At 52.7% G+C, this 26,093-nt stretch overlaps 1 protein-coding gene across 2 annotated transcripts in view; it reads right to left on the bottom strand.

The window, feature by feature from the left end:
- GSE1 (Gse1 coiled-coil protein) overlaps window positions 1-26,093 on the bottom strand; it is a gene marked incomplete at its 5' end in the record, with an annotated part of 329,537 nt that overhangs the window by 202,662 nt on the left and 100,782 nt on the right. For both annotated transcript variants that reach the window (XM_080936776.1, XM_080936777.1), the window contains one exon: window positions 10,834-11,023. In XM_080936776.1, coding sequence (XP_080792902.1) covers window positions 10,834-11,023 — 190 coding nt within the window. The remainder of the gene's footprint in view (window positions 1-10,833; window positions 11,024-26,093) is intronic.

The raw sequence follows: 26,093 nt of genomic DNA, 5'->3' as shown, positions 1-26,093 counted from the left end.
CTTCTGTCCTCCCCCACCCTCCCTCCGACAAAGCCATTGTCTCTATCAGAGACTCCCTGAGGCTTAGCAGAGTAGCCACCCTAGCCACACACAGGTGACAGGTTCACAGAATCACCATGCTGACAAGCGTCATTGTTTGTCCACAGTTCTCATTAATAGTTTCTTCTGGTCATGGAACCTGGGTGCCTGCCGGTGTGCCCAGCTCAGGCCAAGGAAGTTGGGCAAGCGCCCTTTGCCCTCGAAGCTGATGGAAACATGGAATTCAGGGGTGCAGGAGTCTGTGACAGCACCCACTGAAAGACCTAAAACAGGAGCTGGGGAGATACCACCCCTTGCCTACTAAAGGCCCAATCTCAGCATCTCCCTTCTGAGGCAATCTAGGACCACACAAGCAATGGCCACTCGGAGCCTAGGGACAGCTAGGTTAGCCCAGGCAGGAGGACAGGGCCAAGGACACAGCAGGCAGAGAGGGTCATTGCACAAAGGAACAGCCAATGTCACAGGCTCCACCCAGGTCCCAGTGCCCTGGATGACATGTATGTCCTACAAGAACATAGAACTTTCTCCTGGAGTCCCCAAACATTGCCACCAGTGTCTCTGCCATCGCTGACATCCCGCTCTCATAGACTCCCCAGTGAGACCCAATCTCCCTGAACACTATCAGGGACTGATCCCTTACTACCTCACACAGCCCTGTAAGACATCTCGAGTCCCCTTTATAATCTGTAAACTGTGCTTCTTACCAGGGAAAGGAAGGACACAACCAGGACGAGCCCAGCCCAGGTCCCATGCAGCCTTCACTGATGCTGCCTGCGAAACTCACGGTGATAAAGGAAGTGTCAGATGTCATTTGCCTCTGACATGGGACCAGAATCTCAGAGTCACCTGCGCTGGACACCTAGGCCCTGAGCATGCCTCTGACCCTCAAGGGGCTCTGTAGCCCAGGACCACAGGTGTCCACTCTTGGCCCTTGTCTTAGTCAGGGTTTCTATTCCTGCACAAACTTCATGACCAAGAAGCAAGTTGGGGAGGAAAGGATTTATTCAGCTTACACTTCCATATCGCTGTTCATCACCAGAGGAAGTCAGGACTGGAACTCAAGCAGGTCAGGAAGCAGGAGCTGATGCAGAGGCCATGGAGGGATGTTACTTACTGGCTTGCTTCCCCTGCCTTGCTCAGCCTGCTTTCTTATAGAACCCAGGTCTACCAGCCCAGGGATGGCCCTACCCACAATCACTAGTTGAGAAAATGCCTTTCAGCTGGATCTCATGGAGGCATTTTCTCAGCTGAGGCTCCTTTCTCTGTGATAACTCTAGCTTGTGTCAAGTTGACACAAAACCAGCCAGCGCAGCCCTCCTGCCTTTTTCTTCCAGTCTGCATTCGTTTTTCACCTAGACTGTCCCAGGCTGACAGGCACTCTCAGGGAATGTAGAACTCAGTGGCCCCAGGGCAGGCTTGGTGCCAGGCTCAGCTTCAGGTCAGCCTCCGTTCCTCAGTACACAGGGTAAGGAGGCTCAGGCCTTGAGGCAAGCGTAGGAAGGTTGGTTCATTATCTCACCACAAAGCTTAGAGTCTGCTAGACTGGCTCTGGGACCCCAAAGCACTGCCTCTTGGGCCAACACTCATATCTCACATGCATCTCCATGTCCCTGAGTCAGGACACTGCCACCGCTCAGCCCTCTGTACCCCACATCCGTCTACAGGCCTTGATGCCTGGGCAGCAGTCCCAAGATCCACACTCCCTTCTCCAAGCTGGTGTAAGCCTTCCCTGGGACTCACTCCGGGCTCCTCTGGTCAATGAGAAGTGATTGGCCCAGTCTGGTCTGGCTGCCTGTGGGGATAGCAGTGGACTCACTCATGGGAGGCACGGGTGGACCGGGAGGAAGGCTCCCTTCTGTCTCTCCATCCACCTCCCTCAATCCCCGAGCTCCTTTCAGAACTAGGTCCACACTTGGAGCTGTGTACAAGCTTCAGCCCAGTAGAGTTAGGCAGGTCTCCTCCTGCTCCCCAGCATCCCACCTAGCTGTGGCTGTGGCCAGGCCCTCAGCCGTGACAGGCCACTTCCCCATAGTCCTGGTTACTCTGCCTCTGGAGTTTTCCTGGCAGGCTCGGCTGATCAGGACATTTACTACACAGAGGAGGAAGGCAAAGAAGACACAGAGCCCTCATTCACAAGGCAACTTGGCACCAACGGAGGTCAACATAAAGGTCAAAGGTCAAAGAAACCACACCAAGGGCAGGGCGCTAGAGAAGCATGTGCATAGGAGACAGGGAGGAGGTTCAGAAGAGAAAGGCTTACTGAGAGGAGGTTCCATGGAGCAGAAGACTAGGTGAGTGGCTCTCGGAGGCTGAGGTGGCTGTGGGTTGCAGGGCCTAGTCCATGCTCATACCTTGGGAGTGGGGATTGTTGATGCCCATAGGAGACAAGGGGACACGGTCCACTAGGAGGGAGGAGGGACAGGAGTTTCCAGCATTTCTGGGTCTAGGGTTTCCTGTACCTCTCCAAAGAACTTCCTCCCTGCCCTATTCAGCCGGTTGGGTTCCCTTCTCCCTAAAGCCCTCAGCCACATGGTGGGTGCTTTTTCCTGTGGCCTACTCTGTATAGATGCATTTGGGGAAAAGAGAGTTGAACCTCACTGGAGGTGGGGCCCAGGGTGATCTGCCTGCTGTCTCCACGGTATGCAGGTGAGGGGAGGGACAGAACCTGGTTCCTGGGGCTAACCTCACCCACTCCAGGTGCCCTCAGCTTTTGTTTCTGGCTGTGTTCCTTTGCACCCCATCCTGGGTCAGTGACAAATTACACCCACAGTCTCTGTAGGGGGATGGGAAGGAATCCACCTTCCCCACCTGCTTAGCAAAGTGATCTAGATAGGGGAACTTTAGGGTTCAAATGCAGGCTGTCTTTACTTAGCAGCTCATGAGGCTGGTCCACCACCCAAGTTCTGATGTGACCCCACTGTCCTGCAACTGTCTGAATAGAGTCACACTTCCTGTCTGACTCTTTTACTGACATCAGGGACACTGTACACCTGAAGGCTAAAGACATAGCAGTCCAGCCAGACTGACTAGAGCAGACTGTCAGCAGGCTCTATGAGATACCACCTTGTCCTGAAGCTGTGAACAGAGTGCCACCTCGAAGGGCAAAGTGGCTGTAGCTGGGACACAAACCCTAGGCTGAAAGAGCAGCCAGTTTAGCCATGTGGGTGTGCTAGAGTCTCAGAGTTATTACAGTTGGGGAGGGGTACAGTGGGAGAGAACGGAGAGACAGGAGGGGGCCACAGGGCAAGGACCTCTGAGGTTTTCAGAGCTGGGGCAGGTGCCAGGCAGATCTTACACATGTAGGAGGAAGTGGCCTGTGAGGCCTTAGCTGAGAGCTCTGACCTCTAGCCTAAAGGGAAGGAGCATGTTTGGAGCCGCTAAGTTCCAGGTGACATGTGACAGCAACGGCAGGAAACCGGTGTGACGGGAAAAAGGCTGTTCCCAGACTCACAGGGTACACAGCCTTCACTCAGTAAAGTTCCTCAACCAATGTTTGCTTGGAGGAATATCCTCCAGGGCACAAGCTCAGCTGTGACCTTAAGGTGCCCTTGGCTGAGCCTTGACTGCTGGGTCCCCAATTTCCTGAAGGCAATGGTTCTTTTGTTTTTGTACTGCTTCTAACATTTGCTTGTTTTTATTATCTCTTATGTGTGAGTGTTTGCTTGTGTGTAAGTGCACCACCTTTGTGCAGCCCTTCTGAAGGCCAGAAGAGGATACCAGATCCCCTGGGCTGGAGTGACTTGAGGTGGGGAGCTATCTAATGTGGGTACTGGGAATTGAACCCCGGTCCTTTGCAAGTGCCCTTAAACACTTGGCCCTCTCTACAGCTCTTCCAATAGCTGCCTTACCAGGGGTTTGAAATGTTCACTCAACCTTCAGAGCTCCTGCGCAAAACATGTGCTGACTGGCCTTGGCCAGCCCGGGCCCCGAAGAGAGAAGGAAGGTTCTGGAGTTGGGTGAGAAGCCACTTGGATGCACATACCTGGGCTCTCCAGATCAAATTTCCTCTTTCCACTGCTATACAGACCCCGGCTCCCATTCACCCCATGAAAGCTTGTGAGTGAGTCTCTTTCCTTTGTGCTCTCGGGCACAGGGAACCATGGTCTCTGGTTCATGAAGTCCAGCCAGCATGCCTTTAAGCCTCTGAGCCTCTCCCTCCTTGACTGGAAAGCCATAGAGCATTCTCTCAGCGTGGCCTTCTCTCTGCACCAGCCATAGGAGTTGTCACCTTGACATCAAACAGAAGCTCTGGAGTCCTTGAGCACTAGGCCACAAGTCTACTCATGAAGTCACATGTGTGCGTGTACACACACACACACACACACACACACACACACACACACACACACAGTGTGGAGGTAAGGGACCCACAAACAGAATAACATCTCCAGATGGGAATGAAGCTGAGGAGAGGCTGCAATTACTAAAAGCTGAATGGTTGGAATAAACCCCCCCAGGACAGGGAAAGTGTCACACGTGTGTGTGTGTGTGTGTGTGTGTGTGTGTGTGTGTGTGTGGCCTTCAAAAAGGTGGACTAGGCTGGTTACAACATTGTAACCATTTCCTTAGGGCCCCGGGACACTTTGCCCGAGTGGCCCAAAAAAGTCACTTCCGTGGCTCTGAGCGTGGTCTTTGTGTTCACGTGCTTGTGTGGAGGTGCAGGTGCAGGTGTGTGTAGGTCAGACCTGATGTCAGATGTCTTCTGTTGCTACCTGATCTTTAAAGACAGGGCCTCTTATTGGTCTGAAACTCACAAACTGAGTTAGGCTGGCTGGCCAGCAAACCCCAGAGGTCACATCTTTTCTCTCCCCCAATTCTGGGACCACACGTGTAAATCAACACACTGAGCTTTACATGGGTGCTGGGAACGGAACTCAGGCCCTCATGCTAACTGACCCGCCCCACACCCCAAGCCCCTCGATTTTTCTTTTTCTTTAAAGATTTAGTTATTTATTTTATGCACATGAGTACACTGTAGCTATCTTCAGACACATTGGAAGAAGGCATTGGGTCCCATCACAGATGCTTGTGAGCCACCATGTGTGCTGAACTCAGGACCTCTAGAAGAGCAGTTGGTGCTCTTAACCGCTGAGCCATCCTTCCATCCCTCAATCTATCTTTTTCTCTGAAAATTTCTAACTCTAACCTTCTGGGGTAGAAGTTCCAGTTGGCGGTGGCACTTCTGGGACCCGGCACATCAGGCACAGAGGTCTGCCCTGATCACAAGCTGTCAGGAAGACACTGGATCTGAGCCAACACTTGGGTTATCATCCCCTCTGCCCACGCTAAATCTCCTTTCCTCTTTGTTGTATGAAAATTGGAACTGGAGGCAGGCACACAGAGCTACACACCAGCCAAGAAAAGACAGTATATCCCAGTGGGTAGGAACCACCGTACAAGGAAGGTAACCTGCCAGGGATGAGGACACGGGCCTGCCGTCTCAAAACTAGGAGATTGCCACAGCAAGGCCGTGAGTTCAAGACCAGCTCGGACTTCAGCATGAGACCCCGACTCAGAACAACAAAACAATTTTTAAAAAGAAGAAGAGGGCACAGTGGAGGGGATCAGACATTGGTGCTAAGAATGCTGACAGGAGACCATTGTTTCCCAAAGTCCTCAGAGAACACCGCAGTACCAATGTGCTCACCGGAACGCAGGCCTGTCGTCTTAGCTCTCCAGAGGGTAAGGCAGGAGGATGGAGAGTGGCAGGCTAGCCTGGGCAACATGGGCAGACCCTGTGTCAAAACAAAATGTCTGCTAAAACGGGAAGGGGGAAGGAGAAGAGAGAGGGAGAGCCGGGCTGTGCCTACGCTCTGTGAGCCCCAAGGTGCTCAGAGAGATTCCAGGTTTCTCTCTCTGGGTAAAAGGCCTCTTTACTGCCTGTGCCTTCAGAGGCCCCTAGACTTCCTGCCCTGACTTGCAGGCCATGCTTCCAGTATTATGAGAGACATTCCCAAGAAGATCAAAATCACTGTGGGAGCCAGTGGGAGCCAGACGCTGGATCCCAGCTCCACTGGTAGCACCCAAGGGAGAGGACGGTACAGTGAGGGGCACAGCAGGTGACCAGGAGGCCCTGCTGCAGAGTGTACTGGGGCAATGTGCAGGAAGCTGTGTCCCACCCTGCATCCCCTGGAGCAGCTGTGGCTCCCCAACCAGACAGAACCTGTCTGTACCTGGTGTCACCATGCTCGGCTCTCCACATACTGCCAAGGGCATGCTGCCATCTGTGTACCCTTCCTGCCTTACTGGTGACAGAGGCAGCCTCAGCCAGAGCCCACTTTGCTGACCAGGAAGAGGAAGAGGCAGGGTTGCTGGTGACAAGCCAGAGCCCCCATTCTGTGTGTTGGAATCACACTACACACCAGACAAGGCCACCTGTGTGTGTCTGTGTGAAAGTGAGTGTGTGTGTGTGTGTGTGTGTGTGTGTGTGTGAAAGTGTGTGTGTGTCTGTGTGTGAGTATGTGTGTGTGTCTGTGTGAAAGTGAGTGTGTGTATGTGTCTGTGTGTGAGTATGTGTGTGTGTCTGTGTGTGTAAGTATGTGTGTGAGTACATGTGTGTGATATGCCCAGCTCAAGATTTACCTCAGCAGCCATAGTAAACTGATACATCTGGGTGTGGCAGGCCAGGTGACGACCTACAAGATGAGAGATGGGAGGGGTCTTCAAGCAACAGAGGCTGTGCAGCAAGAGACCTCGCTATGGCTCTCCTCCGGCAGTGCCTCTACCCAGCACTGTCATCACTGACCCGCCCACAAGGGAGCTGCTTTCCTTCCCACTGGCAGGGAATGTGACGGTTAACACTGGCCGTTAGCTTGACTGGATCTTGAATCTCCTACTATGAACCTCTGGGCATGGCTGAGAGGGATTTTCTAGATTGGGTAAGTAAGGGAGACCCCGCCTGAATGGGGGATTCTGGCCTGCCACCAGGGAGAAAGTGAGCCACACAGAAGCCTTTTCTCTGCTCCCTGACTGCGGATGCCCTGTGGCTCCTCCTGCTGGCTGCCGACTGCTCCTCTGGACAAGCCTGTGATCAGCACAAGGGCAAATGCTTTGGGAACCCTCTCCCACCTTGCCAGTTTCCTGCCACACATTAAAACGGCTCTTGTTCCAACTAGAGGCTCAAGGCTCTTGACAGAGCCCAGTGTCCTCTCACTGCAGGTAAGGCTGCTGCCCAAGTCTCCAAACTACACCTTTCTCTGCACAAGGAATTGCACACCAGGCTAGGGTCCCATTGGGCCTTGTTTGCTGGAGGAACTGTGTCTGGGCTTGCCGTGGTTCTCACAGGATGGAGAAGTGGACCCAAGGTGTCTGGCAGGTGCCAATTCATTCCCCAGGGCCCAGAAGTGGTCCTACAACCAGCAGAGGCTCTCTCCTAACACGGTGCCTCTGAGGTGATGCTGCCCACACAGAGTTTGTCAGCTTAGCCACCTAAAAGCTTCACCATGGACAGTTCCATCCATGCTGTAGAGGTGGCCCTGTTCCCTATGTGACACCAAACCCTAGGAGCCCTGGGATCAGGGTGGGTAGAACCCAATGGCTTGGAACTCATTGCTTTGCACAAAAATTCCTGGGAGTCCTGCCCAGGCCTTTCTCCAACTACCCTCCTTCATATAGACAAAACTTGCAGGGAAGCAAGAGTTGAGAGTGTTTACAGCCCTGTCAGAAAGTAGGAGTCCCTTCCTGCCCTGACTAAGCACCCCCAGAGAGGTCTGTTCAAGTCAGAACTGGCTGAAGCCACCATGGCTGGGCCCTCGGGAGGCTTCCTTGTAGTTGAGCTCTAAAAAGATTGGGAACAAGTGTGTGCTCATGAGTGCACGCATGAGATGTGTGTGTGCATAAGAGAATGTGTCCTGAGCAGGTTCATGTCTGACTGTGGCCCCAACGTGACCAGACACCTCTCCTGCTGCCCTGCTTTCCCACCAGAAAGGACTGCACCCTTAAACTGTGAGCCCAAACAAACCCTTCATGCAGTTGATTTTGCCAGGTATTTTGACACAGCCATGAGACAAGCAGCTATCATAGTCCGCATGTTTACGAGGAATCTGGATACGTAATTACCCCCCTCCCCAGGGTGCTTCAGATGTGTACAGAGCTGCTTTGTATCCCCTGTGGCTCTAAATGGATGTTGGTGTCTGCAGCTACTGTGGAGTACAGGGTCTAGACCGTGTCTAGGCACACACACGTGTGATCCAGTCATAAAGCCTGTGCATATGCCTGCCAGGAGGACTGATCCCCACCTAAGTTCTATGCAAGTGTGCGGGTGTTGGTGGCTGTCTGAGGCCTGTATCTTTCTCTGTGCTCTGTCGTCTCCACATCTTGGTATTTGCACATATGCACCTGTGTTGGTGTATCTGTGTATGTTGGTATGAAACCACGTGTGTGAGCACATGCCCTTGTCTGTCCCATATGTTTGAGCACCTGTATTTACGTGCGTACTCACTGGTACCATGTGTGTTTGTCTGTGGTGGGGAGGTTCCGATCCATAGCCTCTGTGTATCTATGCACACATTCGCATGCGCACCACATGTAGCCCATCTCCACGCCCCGTGTGACTGGCCCTGCTGCAGGCACACAGTGCACAGCTGGTGTGAGCCACGCTGCTTGCTGCTGGGTGAGAGGTGGCAGGTGTATGACAATCCATCAGTCACTGTCAGTTTCTGAGCGGTGCAGCTGCCCCCGTGGGACCTGACTATAGGCCATGCTCCTGGCCTTTTCTGCTAGAAGCTGCCCTGGGCCATCCATCCTAGAGGGAGCAGCTGGCAGACGGGGACCGGTGCCCTGTCTACGATGTCGCTGCAGGGCAGGACTGCCAGCCAGGCTTCTTTGTCTACTGACCCGGCCCCCAGCTCTGCCTTGCTTAGACAACAGGGATGTCCCCCAGATGTACCTTGGCTTCCTGACTTTCAGTGAACACTGCTGCCACCTTCTCTCCCTCTTCCCCCACCCAGTGCAGCCTCCAGAGCGAGTCAGGTTGTAGCCACCCACGAGTCACCTTCAGGGACACAGAAGTGATGACGCTTGTCCCCAAACACCCCAGACAGGGTTTTGTGTGTGTGTGTGTGTGTGTGTGTGTGTGTGTGTGGTTTTTTTTTAACTGAAAGTTGAAATGATGTCACTCCCAAAACTTATGACCTGGAACTTTCTGGATTAGAGTTAAAGCAGGTTGTAGAAGCCAGACACAGGATTCAAACTCCAGGATACCACCACCATTGCTGTGTGGCAGGGGTCGGGGTGCCTGGAGTTCTCTGAGCTCACTGCACACCATTCTGCTGATATAAAACAGCTCACACAAATAGAAACACAAGTTTCTGCTTGACTGGATGTCACAGAAGACTGGAATTCCAGCCACCAGGCACATGTCATAGACTTAGTTTGAGAGACAGAAGATTACTGAAGGTCCCTTAGTCCAAAGCCTCAGGTGCACCTCTCCCTACACACCGGCTGGCTGTCCTGTAGAACTCCATGAGGGGCTGGCCTGCCTTGGGGAATGTAGTCACCAGGAACATTCTTGGGCCCCGCAGACACATCTCAGAGTCGACTTTGCCCGGAGAAGTAGGTAGAAAATGAATAGACAAGTGTGATTTCAAGACCCAATCCAGAAAGGCATGTCTTGGATCTCGGTGGGCTGGTAGCAATTCAGAGTACCCTGGTTTCCACAGGGCATGCCTGTGGACTTAAAGGGGGTGCTGAGGGAAGTGCTGCTGCCCACACAAGCATAACATTCTGCCTACTGACCTGGAGAAGCCAGCAGTGCTAAATGCCGAGGATCATACACAACACCTCCCTTGGTAGCAGATGCCACAGACTGCGGAAGCCAGGCCCACCCACTGCTACGGCAGTTCACAGATGTAAGGTTCTGAGCGTGTTGGATGAATGTGTAAGTGGGGGGGGAAGGGGTGTCGGTCTCTGGCAGCATCTGCACTGCACCCCCTTTTCCATATGGCCGCCCTATGTACACCTGCCAATGTCTGAAGCCCCTCAGGCCCCCCAAGACACAAGCACTTGGTCTTTCGGGTCCACCTGAGGACTGAGTCTGTCTCACAGCAAAAAGGAGACAGGAACTAAAAGGTGAACACCCCGGATCCAAGCCTGGGCCCGTGGTGGTCTAACCCAATTCGACACATAATCTCTGGCCTGCATGTCGCCTCCCTCAGCCCCAGCTCCTGCCATGCTGCATATCTCTATCACTTCAGTGGCTCCTCCCCAGGGACAGCATGGATCAGGTTCCCACGGGTCCTCCCTAGTACAGCCTCCTCCAGGGAGTCCTACATAGCCTATGAGGGCTCCCTCGAGCATCCCCGAGGCCTTGAGGGGAGACTCTAAGGACACAAATGCCCATTGCATCTTCAGAGCCTACAATGAAGACTTCAGGAGCCCATGAATGGCTGCTGGGCTCAGGAGGGTCACCCTGGCCAAGGTTCCCTCAAAAGCCACTAAACAGCAATGGAAAGATATGAAACCATCAACCCAAGAAGCCTCAACACGATCGTCCTCATGCCTGTGGGCTCAGCACTAGAGACGCCTTCACAGGTGACTAGGTCAGTTGGTCCTCATACCCAACTTTACCCAGAAATGACCTGCAGGCTCATGTTTGCTGCGGTGACATTTATAAGCATGAATGGTCAGTGCACAGGCAAATTCCTCACAGAGCATGAAGAGAATTCTCCAAACCCCAGGAAGCAGACTCGAGCCCTATAACACCAAGGACATGAGGTGGAGCTGGGCTCTGAACACCATGTCCCAACTTAGCCTCCAAAGTGGCAGCCCATGTGGAGAGACGCAAAACACTCTTACCTGTGGCGGTGAGGTCTAATCCATCCCCTTCCCAGCTGTCCCGGCTGTTCTGCTGACTTGAACCTGGAAGCGGCTCCTGGGTGGTCCTGGTGCCCCTGGATAGATTGTCCGTGGGGGGCACAGGCTGTAGCTCAGGCTCTGGTGCAGGAGCATGGACAATTGTGGGTGCCTCCAGAGAAGCCGAGGTAACCTGTAGGGAAAGAAGAGAACACATGAGTCAGAAGGAGAGGGGCCTTGGGCTGTCTTTCCATTTCCTCCTTGCTGTGGCCTGACCTCTAGGGTCAGCAGCTCAGCCGAGGGTGACAGTGAAGACTGTGTGCTCTCATTGCCAGACCAGGAACCTCAGGCTGACACAGGACACTTTAATACTCTGTGTGTCCGGCTCTTGACATCCTGTCACGGAAGCCCCTAGCTTCTGACAGCCAGCCTTACTCAGTCTGGCCCTGGGGGTGTCTGCAGGCCACTGTGCACGGTACAGCAGGACCCTGGTACTTAGCTTGGGAAGCTGGGCTGGCCACCTCAGCTGGGGGCATGTCATTTCTCCAAGTCCTTTGCAGACCAGTCTCTTTGAGACCAGGAAGCATCCATTTGTCCAATCCTGTCGAAAATGTCAGGCATGGGTGAGGTTCCCCACTGCACTGAGTGACTGTAGAGTGTTCAGGAAACCAGGGACACCATCCTTTGGCTGGCCTCACTTCCACACACAGGATGCATACACACACACACACACACACACACACACACACACATACACACACACACATATACATAGTCAAAGACAGCACAGTAGGTACCCTTTGGAACCAGACACTCTAGGTGTCACATCTCACTCCAGCCAGGCCCAGTGACTGCCATGCTACCTGGTCTCACAGAGACACCCATCCGCATGCAGGCAACCAACCTCCACCAGGACACCCAACTTGGTTGAGTCAGGCTCGAAAATCATAGCACAATACATGGGAGTCAGTTCTCTCCTTCCTCCGAGTAGGTACCAGGGATCAAATGCATGCACGCTGTGATGCTTGCTAGCACGCATGTCCTCTCGCTGAGCTCTCTCATGCATGTCCCCTCTCAGAGCTGTCTCACTGACTCCTATGCTTAAGTTGTGAACTCACACGTAATCGACGACATAGAATTCACCAGTCACCACAGAGCCGTCCCCCGCTCCCCTCCCCCGATATCCATACTAGCACCTTCTCACCTCCCAGATACAAATGGTCCCAAACCGCCACATCCCAGTTCCTGTCCATCACCTTTCTAACCACCCCCAACACCAGGCACTTTCTTTGTGCCTGTGACCCTGACTAGTCTATTTCCCTGCTCTCTTTTCAAGGCTGGGAAAACTGAAGTGGCCTCAGAAAAGGAGACAATCCACAAGCATGGTCAGTCCAGGCTAGGGGGATTCCCAGGCCTAGGTGGGTGGGTGGCTGGGGCCAGCTCAGCCTCTGCTAGGCTGTTTGGACCACAGGGAGCAGGCCCAGGCTGGTGGCTCTCCCTCTTCCCTACTGAGAGTGCAGGGCTGGTAAGAAGTCATTTTCTGTTTATCCGGTTATTTTTTAAATGTTTTTTCAAGTTTTCTTCTCTAAGGGCTTAGTTCCGTAGGAGTAGCACCCTAAGTGAGACGGATGTTCAGAGTTCCTGAGGCAAGCGTAGCCCCCACCAGCCCTGCAGGCAAGAGGCAGATGAATTTACTGTGCTGTTTCCTGGAACGCCTTAATTTATAGCATCCATATGGAGACGCTGCCCAGCCACAGCCCCCACAAACTTCACAGCAGGCTGGAGCCAGGGGGCACCATGTCTGGTTACACATCATTATTTCTTCATTCATTTATTCGTTCCTTGGGACCTGGGGTGAGTCTCTCACTGTGGCTGGGACCCCTGAGCACAGATTGGGGCCCTTACCCTGCAGGGGCTTCAGCTGCTTCACAATCTTGTCCTAAATCACCATGGACAATTCTGTCAGGGTGAAATTAAAGACACAGGGTTGCCACATCTATGAGGAGTGGCAGGATGCTCTCTCTGTTGGCAGCCGGGGGGAGGGACTCCTGTGAAAGCTTCCTGCCAGTGAAAGCCTATGGGTCAAATTGGGCAGTGTCCTTGTGATAGCCCCTGGAGACGGGTTGGAGGGTAGCAGAGGACTGTGATCTCCCTGTTCCATACCTGTGCCCTACTTTTTCTCCTGGAGTAGAGGAACCAGCAGGGTTCTGCTGGAGCAAAGTAGTTAGGGTCACTGTGGCACTCTTAGGAAGGGGCTGTAGGTGTGAAAGTGGCCGTTGGTACCATGTCTAGCAAAGGACAAAAGCAGAAAGTGCTCTTTGCTGAATACCTACTATGTGCTGGTACCAATCCAAGCCTTTACACAGAATCACCCAGTCCTTCCAGGCACCCCCTTGCCAGGGAGTTGGCACAGCTACTTGTCTGAACTTGCACAGTAATTGGGGCTTTGAACTTAAGTGGTTATCTGTGACCTCAGTCAGCTATGAAGCAACAGAAAGCGGCAGATGAGAGGTAAGAGTCATGGGCAGGGACAGAGCACAGGGGCAGAGCTGCAGAGGCTGGGTGGGAGGGCTCCTCAGGAGCTGGCAGATCCAGAAAGGGTTCTTAGAGCAAGTGGGCTCTGAGCTTGGCCTTCAAGAGGAGTAGGGTTTGGCAGGGAAGGACAGTAACTTGGGTGTGGGAGATGTCACATCAAGAGCCATGTGATTTGGCTCAGCGTAGCTCTTTTTTTTTTAAAAGATGTATTTATTTGTTTTATGTATGTGAATACACTGTTGCTGTCTTCAGACATACCAGAGAGGGTGTTGGATCCCATTACAGATGGTTGTGAGCCACCATGTGGTTGCTGGGAATTGAACTGGGTACCGCTGGAAGAGCAGCCAGTGCTTTTAATCACTGAGCCATCTCTCCAGCTCCTCAGCTTAGTTCTTAATCCACACCTCTGCACCATTCCCGTATCTGTTTTCCTACCTTCTCACCCACCCACCTAGCCAGCCACAAGTCCATCTGCCCATCTATTCACCTATCCATCCATCCATCCACTCACCCATACATACATACATCCACCTACCCATACATACATACATCCACCCATCCATCTAAACATACATACCGCCCACCCACCCATCCCATCTATTCATCAATTCATCCATCCATCCATCCATCCATCCATCCATCTATCTACCCAACCACCCACCCACCCATCCATCCATCCATCCATCCATCCACCCACCCACCCACCCATCCATCCATCCATCCATCCATCCACTCATCCATCCATCCATCCATCCACCCACCCACCCATCCAGCCATCCATCCATCCATCCATCCATCCATCCATCCACCCACCCATCCATCCATCCATCCATCCATCCATCCATCCATCCATCCACCCACCCACCCACCCATCCATCCATCCATCCACCCACCCACCCATCCATCCATCCATCCATCCATCCACCCACCCATCCATCCATCCACCCACCCATCCATCCATCCATCCACCCACCCACCCATCCATTCATCCATTCACTCACTCACCCACCCACCTATCCACCCACCTCTCTATCCACCTACCCTGGATGCCAGGGACAAGCATGCTGTTGACTTTTTCCTAGACATGGAACCCTGTGGTGCAGAAGGTCTACTGTATGTTACTGTAATGAAGGGGCTATGACAGACATCTACCCTTTCTCGGGTGCTACAAACCACCCCACAGGACAAAACCATGAACCAAATTTGAGTGCTAAGCAGGCACGGCTATAGAATGCCAGCCCCGCCTGGCATCTCATGCTTCCGGAAGCATCTGCTGCTGCCTTTAACAGCTGCATCCTCTTTGCTCTTTGTTAGGAAACATTGACAACAGAGAAACAATTTGCATACGAGTTGGGATGTAAGGTAGAGCTTTGGAGATGTGCTATATCTCTCAAAGTCAGACACAGAGCTACCAAAGTCCCCCAGCAAGGTCCAGCTGGGGACAGAGACTAGAGAACAGAGAGCACACATATCCAAAATGGCTTAAAAGAGGCTGTTCACAACATCCCTCTGTCCTGCACATCAACATCCCAGACCATGGCTTATGTGGGATGAGTTCCTGGTACCCATACCTTCACCTGTACCTGCACTGCCTGCGTAACCCGGTCCTGCTGTCTGCCCATCATTGTGAGCCTGGATCAGAGGACCATCTGCCAGTCTCTCTTCTGGCTAGTTCTTGCTATGCTTCATGAACTGTTGCTGGAAGTGAGGGTGTCTCAGCTTGATCAGGGTCAGGGGATGTGTGTGGAAGGGCTGTAGACTACCACATGCTGAGCCCCCCACCAAAGGAAAGGAAAGGATCTCAACTGAATTGAAAGCCATCCTTGCTCCCCCTCCCATAGCCAGATTGAAAACATCCCCTGCCTGGGTCACCCTCTCTCTGTCTTTGTGTATGATGCCTGAAGCATGTATGTAGTATGTACTGTTGTCCTCCCATCCCCTTCTCAAGGGCCCTTGGCAGTTACAACACCACAGAGCCACCCACAAGGCATGCCTGGCTTTGAATGGGTGGCTGGATAAAGGCCATGGTCCCTGAATCTCCATGGGCAGCAGCCACTGTGTTAGCACTGGTCACTTAGTAGCTAGGGCCCAAGAAGGACATTTCGAATGGCTCTCCAGAATAAAAAGGAGTTCACAGCCTGCCACCCAAGTCCCTCATGAAATCTCATATCACCATTCTTTCTCCAGGGAACTCACATGGGTTTTGAGAATGCTGCATCAAATAAAGTCAGGAAGGGACGGGGAAAAAGAAGACATCGTATCCCTGTTCAAAAGGAGGGCATGTGTGTGCACATGTGTGTGTGTGTGCAAATGTATATATATATGTGTGCATGTGTTTATTGCATAGGTGTATGTGCATGTATGTGTGTTTGTACATAAGCATGTATGTGTGCACGTGTGTATATGCACATATGAATGTGTGTACCTGTGTGCCTGTTTGTGCATGTATGTTTGTGTTTGTATGAATGTGTGTATACTGTGCATGTGTGTGCACATATATGTGTGTTCTATAAAGGACCCAATTCTATGTAAGTAATTTTTATCAGCTCACAAGGTCTTTACACTAGGAATCTCTACTAACTTAAAGTTTTATGGAAATAAATTCATATACTATACAATTTATCCATATCTTTTTTATTCAGTGTTGGGGATGGAAACCAGAGGTGATTCAGCACCAAGTATTTAAGTTGTACAGTTCCAGGGCTGGTGAGATGGCTTAGCAGGTAAAGGTACTTACTGCCAAGGCTGATGATCTGAGTTCAATTCCAGGAAGCCACAACAGAAGGAGAGAGAGAGAGAGGGAGGGAGGGAGGGAGAGGGACGGAGAGGGACAGAGAAAGACAGAGAGAGACAGAGAGAGAGGTAGAAAGAGAGGCAAAGACACAGAGAAAGAGAGGCAGAAACAGAGACATAAAGAGACAGACAGAGAGAAAGAGAGAGACACAAAGACAGGGTCAGAGAGGACTGACTTCCTCAACTTGTCTGCTGACCTCCACAAGCATACTGTGGCACACACATGTGCCCTCACACACTAAATACATGTACATGTACTATAAGTAAATAGTTTGAGTTTATGGCTTTTTGCAAATTTGTGGAGCTGTATCTATGTTAGAACATTTTATCTAGTTAACCCTGGGGACACCCTTGGAACCTTCCTCCATTCCCCCAAACTCCTGGAAGTCAATCTTCTCTCCTGCTCCCTTTCTCCCCCAGCCCCTCCCCCCTCTCAGCCTCTACAGCCAGGGCTCCACTCTGCCTTTATATGCTCTCCTACTGGGGACATTTCACATTAATGGAGTTGTCACGTGGAACCTCCCCTGTCACCCTTTCTCGGTTAGCATCAGTCTTCCTGTCCCTCCATGTCTAGCAAGCCAACCATGCATCTCTAAGAACAGGCTTCAAGCTGAGGCCCTGCAGCAGCCTGGAGGCAGCCAAGCAAGACACTGGGGTCAAGCACCAGCTCCATTATTGGAACTGTTTTTCCTCCTGGTCCAAGCTAGAGCACATCTCTCAGCTTGCCTGGGGCGGGGTCTTGGCTGTTCTCCCCTGCTGGGAGAGCTTGGTAGCGTGGCTTCTCCTCTTCAGGACTCAATACTTTCACAGCCCAGAAGTAAAAACACACGGTGCTGCCTCTAAGAGGGGCCAGTAGAGAGAGTCTAGGGACACAACTGCTCCCAGGCTGGGTAGTGGTGATAGTCTGTGACCACGCTGATGACAGTCCAGGACATAAGCATACGGAAAAGCCGTGAACTTGAAGGAGTACCAATCTGAGTTCAGTTAGTCATCACACACACACACACACACACACACACATCTGCAGTGGAGGAACCTGAGGCATGGAAGCCAGGACAGCTCCCCAAGGTTACTTGGATATTTAAGGTCAGAGCCACGAATCCAGGAGAGATTGTGTCCTCTGTTGGGTGTTCAAGATCCCAGCAGAACCCATGCCCTACCAGGGCTCGTGTTTGCAATCTAGGCAATGGGTAGGGAGTGGGGTGGTAATTACTGTGAGTCTGCAGCTGGTTTCCCTCCAGAGCAAGGCCAGGATGCTGAGACACGGGACAAAGAATACCAGTGTGTGGGGGGGGAGGCGCAAAAGAGCCCTGTGCCGCCCTCTCTCAACCCAGGAAAAGCCAGGCATGGAGAAGAAGCCAAGAGTGCGGTAAAGGGCCACCCTACCCCTCATGTCACAACTGCCAGCCTCCAGGGACTTGCCAGGGGCACGCAGGCCACAGACCAGTGCCAGCTGCCAACAATGTTGAGATACAGGCCAGCTCTGTCCTCAGGAGCCCCAGTTTCTTTACCCACTGACTCTGGATGTATCATCATTAGAAACTGCATTTGCCCGGCTCCAGAGGGACTTGCAAGATGGCATGTCAGAGGCTTGGAAACATTGTTTGATGCCCTTGCTTCCCTGTGATGGCTCCAGAACGTAGGCAGAGAACGCCAGATCCTGCACTAAAGGGAGGAAGAGGCTTCCGCCCAGAGCACACAGCACTGCTGCATGCACAGTCCCCGACCAGCAGACAGCTAAAGGGTTAGTGTGAGCAGAGCGGCCGGGCGTAATTGGAAAGTTATTAGATATGGAATACACACGGCACCCAGCAAATGAGTAATCAGGGGCTAATTAAGCACACGGCACAGCCGAGCGCACAGGGGAGGCTGGTGGCTTCCACATCTGTGATGGCAATTAGGGGCGCTCCGGCTGCAGCTCTGGCTGGGGCTGGGGTGGGCGTAGACACCCGCTTGGCAAGCAGTGCAGCTGGGGGGTCTCATCCGCATCACTCAGAGGCTGGAGGAGGAGGCGTCAAATCCACCAGCCTTGGGGACAACAGACGGTCAAGGGATACAGGAGACACCTCCACTGTCAGGCTCAGCAGCCATCCGAGTGTCTGGACAAAGGGACAAACGTGGCGCACGCAAAGCTAGGGCCGGGAGCTGTGCAGTGATTCCACTGGGGAGTCTGGTGGGGAGGGTGACTACGCCATGGTCTAAATAGAGAAACTGAGGCTGGGATAAACAGAAAATAGGCACCTCACCCAGCCAGGTCCCCATGCCAACAGGCACAGGACACTTTCAGTGTCTGAGAAAAGAGCTGGAAGGAGTCAAGGCTGAGGGAGGAAGAAGCCAGCCGCTTACAGGCAGGAATGCTACCCAACTCTCTGTCTCTCCTAGGGGCCCAGCTTCCACTCCGAGGGGCACCTATTGTCCATTTCCCACTGCTGGGCTCTCTGGTCATACTGTCTCTATCCGAGCCAGGAGAGCTTCTAAAACATGATCCACTGCTACCACCAAGTGTGGTTCCAGTGTTCTGATCCTCTAAGGACATCCAAGAGCCATGTGGGTTGCCAAGGTGACTCCTTGTCACATAAGTCACCCTTCTTTCTGTCCATCCACCTCTGTACCCACCCATCCACCTGCACATCTACCCGCCCACGCACCTATCCATCCAAACTATCCTTCAATCCATCCACCCACCACTCACCCAGCCCTCAATGGGTCCATCCATTTTGTTCCCACCCACTTTATTAGCACCTACTATGTGCCCGGCATTGTGCTTCAGATAGATACAGCAGCTAGTGGAACAGCTAACCGTTCCTAGCCTTACAGGGCAGACGTGCTGGCTTGGTCAATGTTCAGATATGAATGTGAATGGGTAGCTCAGTGTTTGCTCTAACAGAAGTGAGAGGAGGGTGGGGGGGGGCAGATGGAGAGGACAAATGGTCTGTGTAGGAGTGGCCAGGCCTTAGTATGGACAGAAGCTGAGCAGGGAAAAGCTACAATGATGACGGAGCCCCGGCAGCTTTTGGGGTCCCAAGAGGTTGCAGGAGGACAGACTCACTCTAAAGTGCACCCACATGCTTCCCCGACACACATCTAGGCCACGGGAACACAGTTCTGTAGAGGTCAGCACAGATCAGGAAGCAGCTATGTGTCCTCAGACATGGCTGTACTCCCTGGGCCCTGGCATCCACGTCTGTGGAATGGGAAGCATCAGATACCTGGGTGGCTATGGGTCATTACAGATGAGAGGGTCATGGGAACACTGTCCAGGATTGGCCAGCCCTCCTACCACACAGTTTAAGTAACTGTCCTTGCCATGACTCCACAGAAGGCCCCACCAAGCTTGTGGACCAGGCTCCCAGGCAGGCTGTCATCACTGTCATAAGCCTCGACTCACAATGGCCCTGTCCCTTGCCCCTAAATGGTCCAACCATCCTCAGTGAGATCTGAACTCTGTCCTTAGGTCCCATCCTGAGGAGAGATGTGTACTACCCCACTCACCATATCCCAGGACCATAGATTCTGGGGCTTTAGACTACCATTCCCCTCTGAACAGTACTCTGTACCCCCAGGGTCTGACCAAGCATCCCAAGTGTAGCACAGGGAAGAGGCATATTTGAGACACAGGAAGAGCCATTTTCAGGAATGGCGAACAGTGTTTAGGGACCAAGGGAACTGCCAGAGCAAAGGCTCTGAAGCAGGGACATGTCAGAGCTGCAGAGCAGGTACCTACAGCAAGGGGAAGCTATAGGGCCAGAATAGAAGGCCTCCTCTCCCCAGGAGCCTCTAGCTCTGGTGCCCTGGAAATGTTCTGAGTCATAGAGATGCATGATCTGATATGTGTGTGCATGCATACACACTTGTTTATGTATGCCTGCATGTGTTCATGAGTGTGCATGTGTGTGCTTATGCATGTGTGCATGTATGAATGAGCACATGTATATGTGTGTGCTTATGCATGTGTGCAAGTATGCATGCACGTACAAATATGTGCATGTATGTGTAAATGCATGCATGTGTTAACACATGCATGTGCTTGCCTCTGTGTGTGTCCAAGTGTGCACTCATGCGTACATGTGTGTGCATCTTGTATGCACCTGTCGGCACAGGCATCCCAGGAAGTTATTCTACCTTATTCCTCTGAGACAGGGTCTCTCAGTGAACCCTGAGCTCAGATGACAGCCAGCAAGCTCCCCCACCGCCACCACAGAGGTTGCGGGTGAGTGCTTTATTATTTTTTTAATCGCAACTCAGAGCCTCAGGATTGCACAGCAAGTGTTCTTACCTGCTGCGCCATCTCCCCGGCCCCAGCTTTTGCTTTTTTGAAACCTAACGACTGCTGCTGAGTGCGTTTCAGGCGTGAGCAATGAGGCAGCTCCACCGTGCGCCTTTCAGCCCTCCCCACAGTTGCATCTCGCCGTCTAAGGCGCCTGTCACACAAGGTATGACAGTGGCAACTGATTCTGCTCAGACCTTTGGGTCCAGCTCTGAATGAATGTGCTTGCTTAACTCTCCAGGGTCTCACCCCTTGCCTGGGATCCTATCCCCAGCCCCAGTTAAGACACAGAGCCACAGCGTGCCTTCTGTTCGGTCTCTTCATTCCCAGCAGGCTCTGCAGGGTGTGCCCTCTGGGGTCTTGTTTTTCTTACCAGACAGAACTCAAGGCCTCTTGATATCAGAGGTCTGCAGCTGGCACTGCCGGGCTCCTCGGGGAGTCTAAGCTGTTAGCTTCCGTCCTCAGACTCAGCATTCGAGAAGCCCAGCAAGAGATGAGGAGACACACTCAGGCTCAGCTGCTGCCAGCCCTAGGCTTCCTTCCCTATGGTTCCTCTCCCTCCAGGCCAAGGGGAGGCATCCCCTCCTGTCCCTAGGGCTTGTACCTGGTCTCATCTGCTGCCCCTCAGCCAGGCTGTACCCTACTTCTGGGCTCCCCCGTGTGGTTGTTATCTCTGCTTCCCCAGGTCAGCTTCAGAGTTGCTAAGAGTGGACTCTTGGGAAGTGGTTCAGAGAAGGTTAGCAACCCACACAACTACACACAGCAGAAAGACTACTACGGATGCCAACCCTAGTGAAACCAGGGGCGGGGCTGGAGGACTCACCTGGCAGGTGCTAAGGAGAAGGGAGAGTGGGCTTGGAGGCTTGCCAAAGCCCCCATCTGGGGTCCTACTCCCCCATGCCCACAGAACGGTTGCTGTGGAACACGCGGAGCGGCATCCACGGCAGACAGTTCATCAAGTGCTGACAGCCATCAGCAGAGTAATCAGGAGACTCTTAATTTTTCTCCTTCCCCTTGCCAGGAATGTAACAGTGAGAAATGGCAGTTGAACCACAGGGAGGTTCCTCAGGGTGACAAAAAAATAAAAATAGCTCTAATTGAAGCTGATAGAAATTACACCCTTTGAAAACACGTCGGGATACACGCCGGGGCAGGGCGCCTGTCACAGGCACATGGAAACAGGGTGACAGTCACAGCAAACAGCCTCACGGGGCATCCTGGCAGCCACCCGGTGGCTGCTGGGAGCTCCTGCAGTTCGGGGGAGAGAGCAGTAGAAAGCTGTCCTGAGCATGGTCCAGGGAACAAAACCACTGCAGTCAGTCTTGTGACCAGATCACCAGCCTCCACGCATATGAACAATGGGTGGTACCAAGGACCCTGGGCTGATCACATATTCTTCCAATAAGGCTCATGGTCTGAAGCCTGTAGGCTGGGCCAAGTGTATGTTATGTGTGTGTGTGTGTGTGTGTGTATGTGTGTGTGTGTGTGTGTGTGTGTGTTATTTCTTCACTGCTGGTGAAATGAGCCAATTTAAAGCAGATTAGATTATATTAGAGGCAGGTTTATTGGGAAGCTGCTCTCAGGTGGGTGAGTTCACTGACCCAAGGACCAAGGCCATGGAAGTTGTTATTAGGGGTGGGGGTGCATAGGGAAGGGAGAAGAGGTGCATGCACAGAGAGTGAAGAAGAAGAGAGAGACCAAAATGTCAAATTAGTTAGGGAAGAGACTCTGGGGGAGGGGCGGGCTGCAAAGTTCATGGTTGGGGCCAGGGTGTGCCAGGTAGGGACTGAGGGATGCTGGGAGAACCTGGAGGCCAGGTCTGCTTTGGTATGTAGAATATGCACCTCAGTCCCTTGTCCCAGATCCTGAAACTCTGTGTGTGTGTGTGTGTGTGTGTGTGTGTGTGTTTATAAATTCAGTGGCCATGGAATGACCACTGACTGAGGTGGTATCTGCTCACCACCAGCCATTATGGCCTTAAGTGGTTTCCATGTGTTTAATTCACTCAGTCTCCCAGTGAATTCATCATCACCCCCACAGGTAAGCCTCGGGGGTGGGGGGTAGGGGTGTGAATGAGGTGCAGTTGGACTGACAGCCACATCTCCAGGCCCTCACCTTTCACAGTTACCCTGCCCAGGAAGCGCCTGGCCTGGAACACCTGTCCTGAGAATGAGAAACAGCAGTTCTGAACCCAATCCCTGGCACCCACAGGTTGAAGGAGACAACTGGCTCCCACAATCTGTCCCCTGGCCTCCACGTAGGTGCCATGTCATGCGTGCTGGAACACACTCAAAGTAAGAAATACGAATGTCATCTTAAAAAGTTCCTTAAAGACAAGCGCCCACAAGGGAGGTGGAGAGCGTTCTCTCTGGTGTTGTCCTGAGACGGAGCCTCACATTCGGTACCAGCACCGGGCAAAGGCTCTCCTCGAACCTCTCGGTCTCCTGGCTACTCTCTTGACACAGTTGTCTCAAGACGATGGATAGGTTTAATTGAGGGGCTGAGGCAGGAGGATCATGAGTTCCCAGGGCAGCCCAGGCTTCACAGCCCAACCCTGTCTCAAAGAGGAACAGAGACAAAGAGACAATGGCAGCCAACAGTAGTGACCAGCAAACAGCACAGGGGTTTTCCTTTCTTTCCTTTGTGCTGAGGATACAGAACCTAGGGCTTCCCGTGGGCTACGAAAGCGATCCACCACTGAGACCCAACTCAGCCAGACTCTTTTTTTTTTTTTTTTTAAGAAGAAAGAAAGAAAGAAATTGGAAGAAACCCACACCCTCGCTCCCTCCCATGCCAGGGAAGCCGCTAACACGGGAGAGACGCATCTAGACGACAGCAATTTCTGCCCCCATTCACTGCCGGCTTCCTTGAAAAGATCTGAGGGAATGATTGGCTGACGTGAGTCCGGGCTGAACAAAAAGGCGAAAGAGTGGGAGCAAGCCTCTCTGATGCACACAGTAGGAAGGGTCTGGTCGGATTTGTTGTGTGCTTTGATGCCACGGCATGGGGGGGCTAGCCTTGTGTCCAACCTGAGCCAGACCAGCAAGCCCCTCAGGAAGGAGGAAGACTATGTACCATGCTGGAAATGTGGGTGATTAAAACCCTGGGTGGGCCCAGAACAGACCCTGTAAGATTATCAAGCACTTGGCCAAGTGTCACAGGCTTGCCATGTGGTTCCTGGCCCACTGTACATGGTAGGATGGCTAGCAGCCCACTCTCCTCTGACTGCAAAGGCCGGGGAACAGACAGTGGGGTGGAGAGCCTGCCTGGTAGTCCATGGCCTACGGCGGCCACTGAAGCCCAGTTATGATGCTTGCCCACCCGATGCCAAACAACACTGTGACCAAGAGATGTGCCACGTTTAGGTTTCCTAAGCCGGGCTGTGCTTTGCACCAGGAGCAACCCAACCACACAAGATATCGAAGCTGCGTTATCTCCTGCCTTTTAGGCTTACAGGTCAACACACAGGGCGGTGTGGCTGTCGGAAGGTTCCTCAGCCTCTGAGCTCTGGCTTTCTCTGTAAAACAAACAATACTATCTGCCTCTCAGTGGGAGACCTACCTGAAACATAAAATCTGCTGTGGCCCACGGAGATGACTGCATTTGTTTAATTTTCTTGATCATTCTGCATCAAGCCATTCCAGTGCCCTGTGAGTCTTGGGTCGGCAGACCTGTTTATGAGGTGGGCGTCCATTTTGTGGGGGAGGAGAATGAGGCAGTGAGACAAACTTCAGCCACCTCACATCACCCAGGCCCCTTGCTTGCTCTGCGCCTCACCTGCTACCCTGGGTTAGCGTTGATGTCTTGGCGAAATGCCACTTGAAAAAGCTCAAAGGCCAGGAGGTGGCTCTGGAGTCATCACTGGTCAATGGTGCATGTGTGTGCACACTTGGTGTGTGTATGTGTGTGTGTGTGTGTGTGTGTGTGTGCACACTTGTATACAAGCTGATGGCTCAGCAGCTCACAGCAATTTGCAGTGGGCTGGAGAAAGGTAGTGGGGGGAGTCTCAGGGAGGGGATAGAAAGAGGAAGGGGAGCACGGGGATGGGGAGCACGGGGATGGGGAGGACCGCACAGAGAGCCAGCCAAGCAGGGCTTATGGGCTGCACAGGACCAGGGTGCCAGGTGCCAGGCAGGAAACAAGAGACCTGAGGCCCAAGGGCCTCGTACACTGGGCCTCTTACTCTGGGGGTATATGTCCTTTTTCTTATTTTCTGAGGTTCAAGGAGAGACACACAGAGACACAAGTGCCCTTCCAGGCCACACTCATTTCTGTTTGTTTCACACTCCCCCCACCCCTGTGTATGTGTGTGTTGTTTATTTGTTTGTTTTGGGGAGGGTTGAAAAAATATCTCATTATGTAGCCCTGGCTATACTGGAACTCTATGTAGATCAGGCTAGACTCAAACTCACAGAGCTCTGTCTACCTCCTCCCAAGTGCCGGGTTTAAAGGAATGGACCATCACAGGGAAAATTTGGTGACAATTCTGTTTAGACACCAGTGTGTCAGCCCTGCCTCTGACCCTGGCCCACTGCTTAGACGTCTAAAGGGAGGTACATGCTGGCAGCAGCAGGCAGCTTTCCACAGGAGTGAGGAGGGGTGACCCCCTTACCCTACGTGGGGCAGGGACAGTCACAGGGCAGAAGGGAGCATGCTAGGGACTGTGTGTGTCCTGACCTTGTGTAGTGTGTGTACACATGTGGGTGTGTATACACTCTACCAAAGTATGCAGACAACATACATACATATGGAAGGTGTGGGCCAGAATATACAAAATAAATGCTTACATACATACATACATATCTATACATGCATGTGTGAATATGTGCGTGTATGAGTGTATGTGTTTGCTCTGGGCAAATTGTGATTGTGCAAAATGTGTGTGTGTGTGTGTGTGTGTGTGTTGGCTGGCTGCAGTGCTGGGTCCAGTGCACCCCAAGGCTGGGGCATGGTTCACTCTGGTGTGTCTCTGGCATACCTACAATGGCTGTACTCTCACAGGGCCTCTGAAGACCAGTAGTCACAGTCTTCCGGAGCAAAGCCTTGCGTGCCCCTTGGCTTAGTGCCAGACTCACAGAGGTTTGCTGGGTGAAGAGGCCGTAGGGGAACAAAGGCTTAGAGATCAGCAGCAGTCCCCAACACGGAACAGCTCCCATCAAAGGGCCAGTGGACAGTGGTGTGGAAAACCTGGCGCTGCCAGATCCTGTTGATCCTGGGCACTGCAGAAGAAGCAACGCAGCTTGGGGACCCCAGGGGAACAGAATACAGAGGCAGGGCAGGTTCCCCACAGTGTACTAGCCCTAGACAGATGTCAGACTGCCAGGAGGGCCAGAGTCCTACCATATCCAGGACACAAGACCTGCCCAGATCTGCGCTCCTTATAACTCAGTGAGACGAAGTGGCCCCAGGGCCCTGGTACAGTCATTGTACATCCTCAAACCAGCCACCTTTGGGAGCTCTTGTGCCCTGTACGAGCAAAGCAATTAAACTGGAGTCTTAGAGCAACCAGTTCTGCTCCTAGTCCAACCCAGCTGCTCGAAGCCCTGGGCAATGCATCAGCTTCTTTAAGCTCTGGGTCTCTGTCTCTGGGTGGCCATGAATCTGTTTCTCTCCTCTCCTCTGGTTGTCTTTACTACTGGGGTGGAGATCAGGTCATAGGATGGCCACT

The sequence above is a fragment of the Micromys minutus genome, assembly GCF_963924665.1.
Source record: "Micromys minutus genome assembly, chromosome: 24".
Lineage (NCBI taxonomy): Eukaryota > Metazoa > Chordata > Mammalia > Rodentia > Muridae > Micromys > Micromys minutus.
The sequence above is the reverse complement of the archived record's forward strand: the minus strand, read 5'-3'. Positions and strand labels throughout refer to the sequence as shown.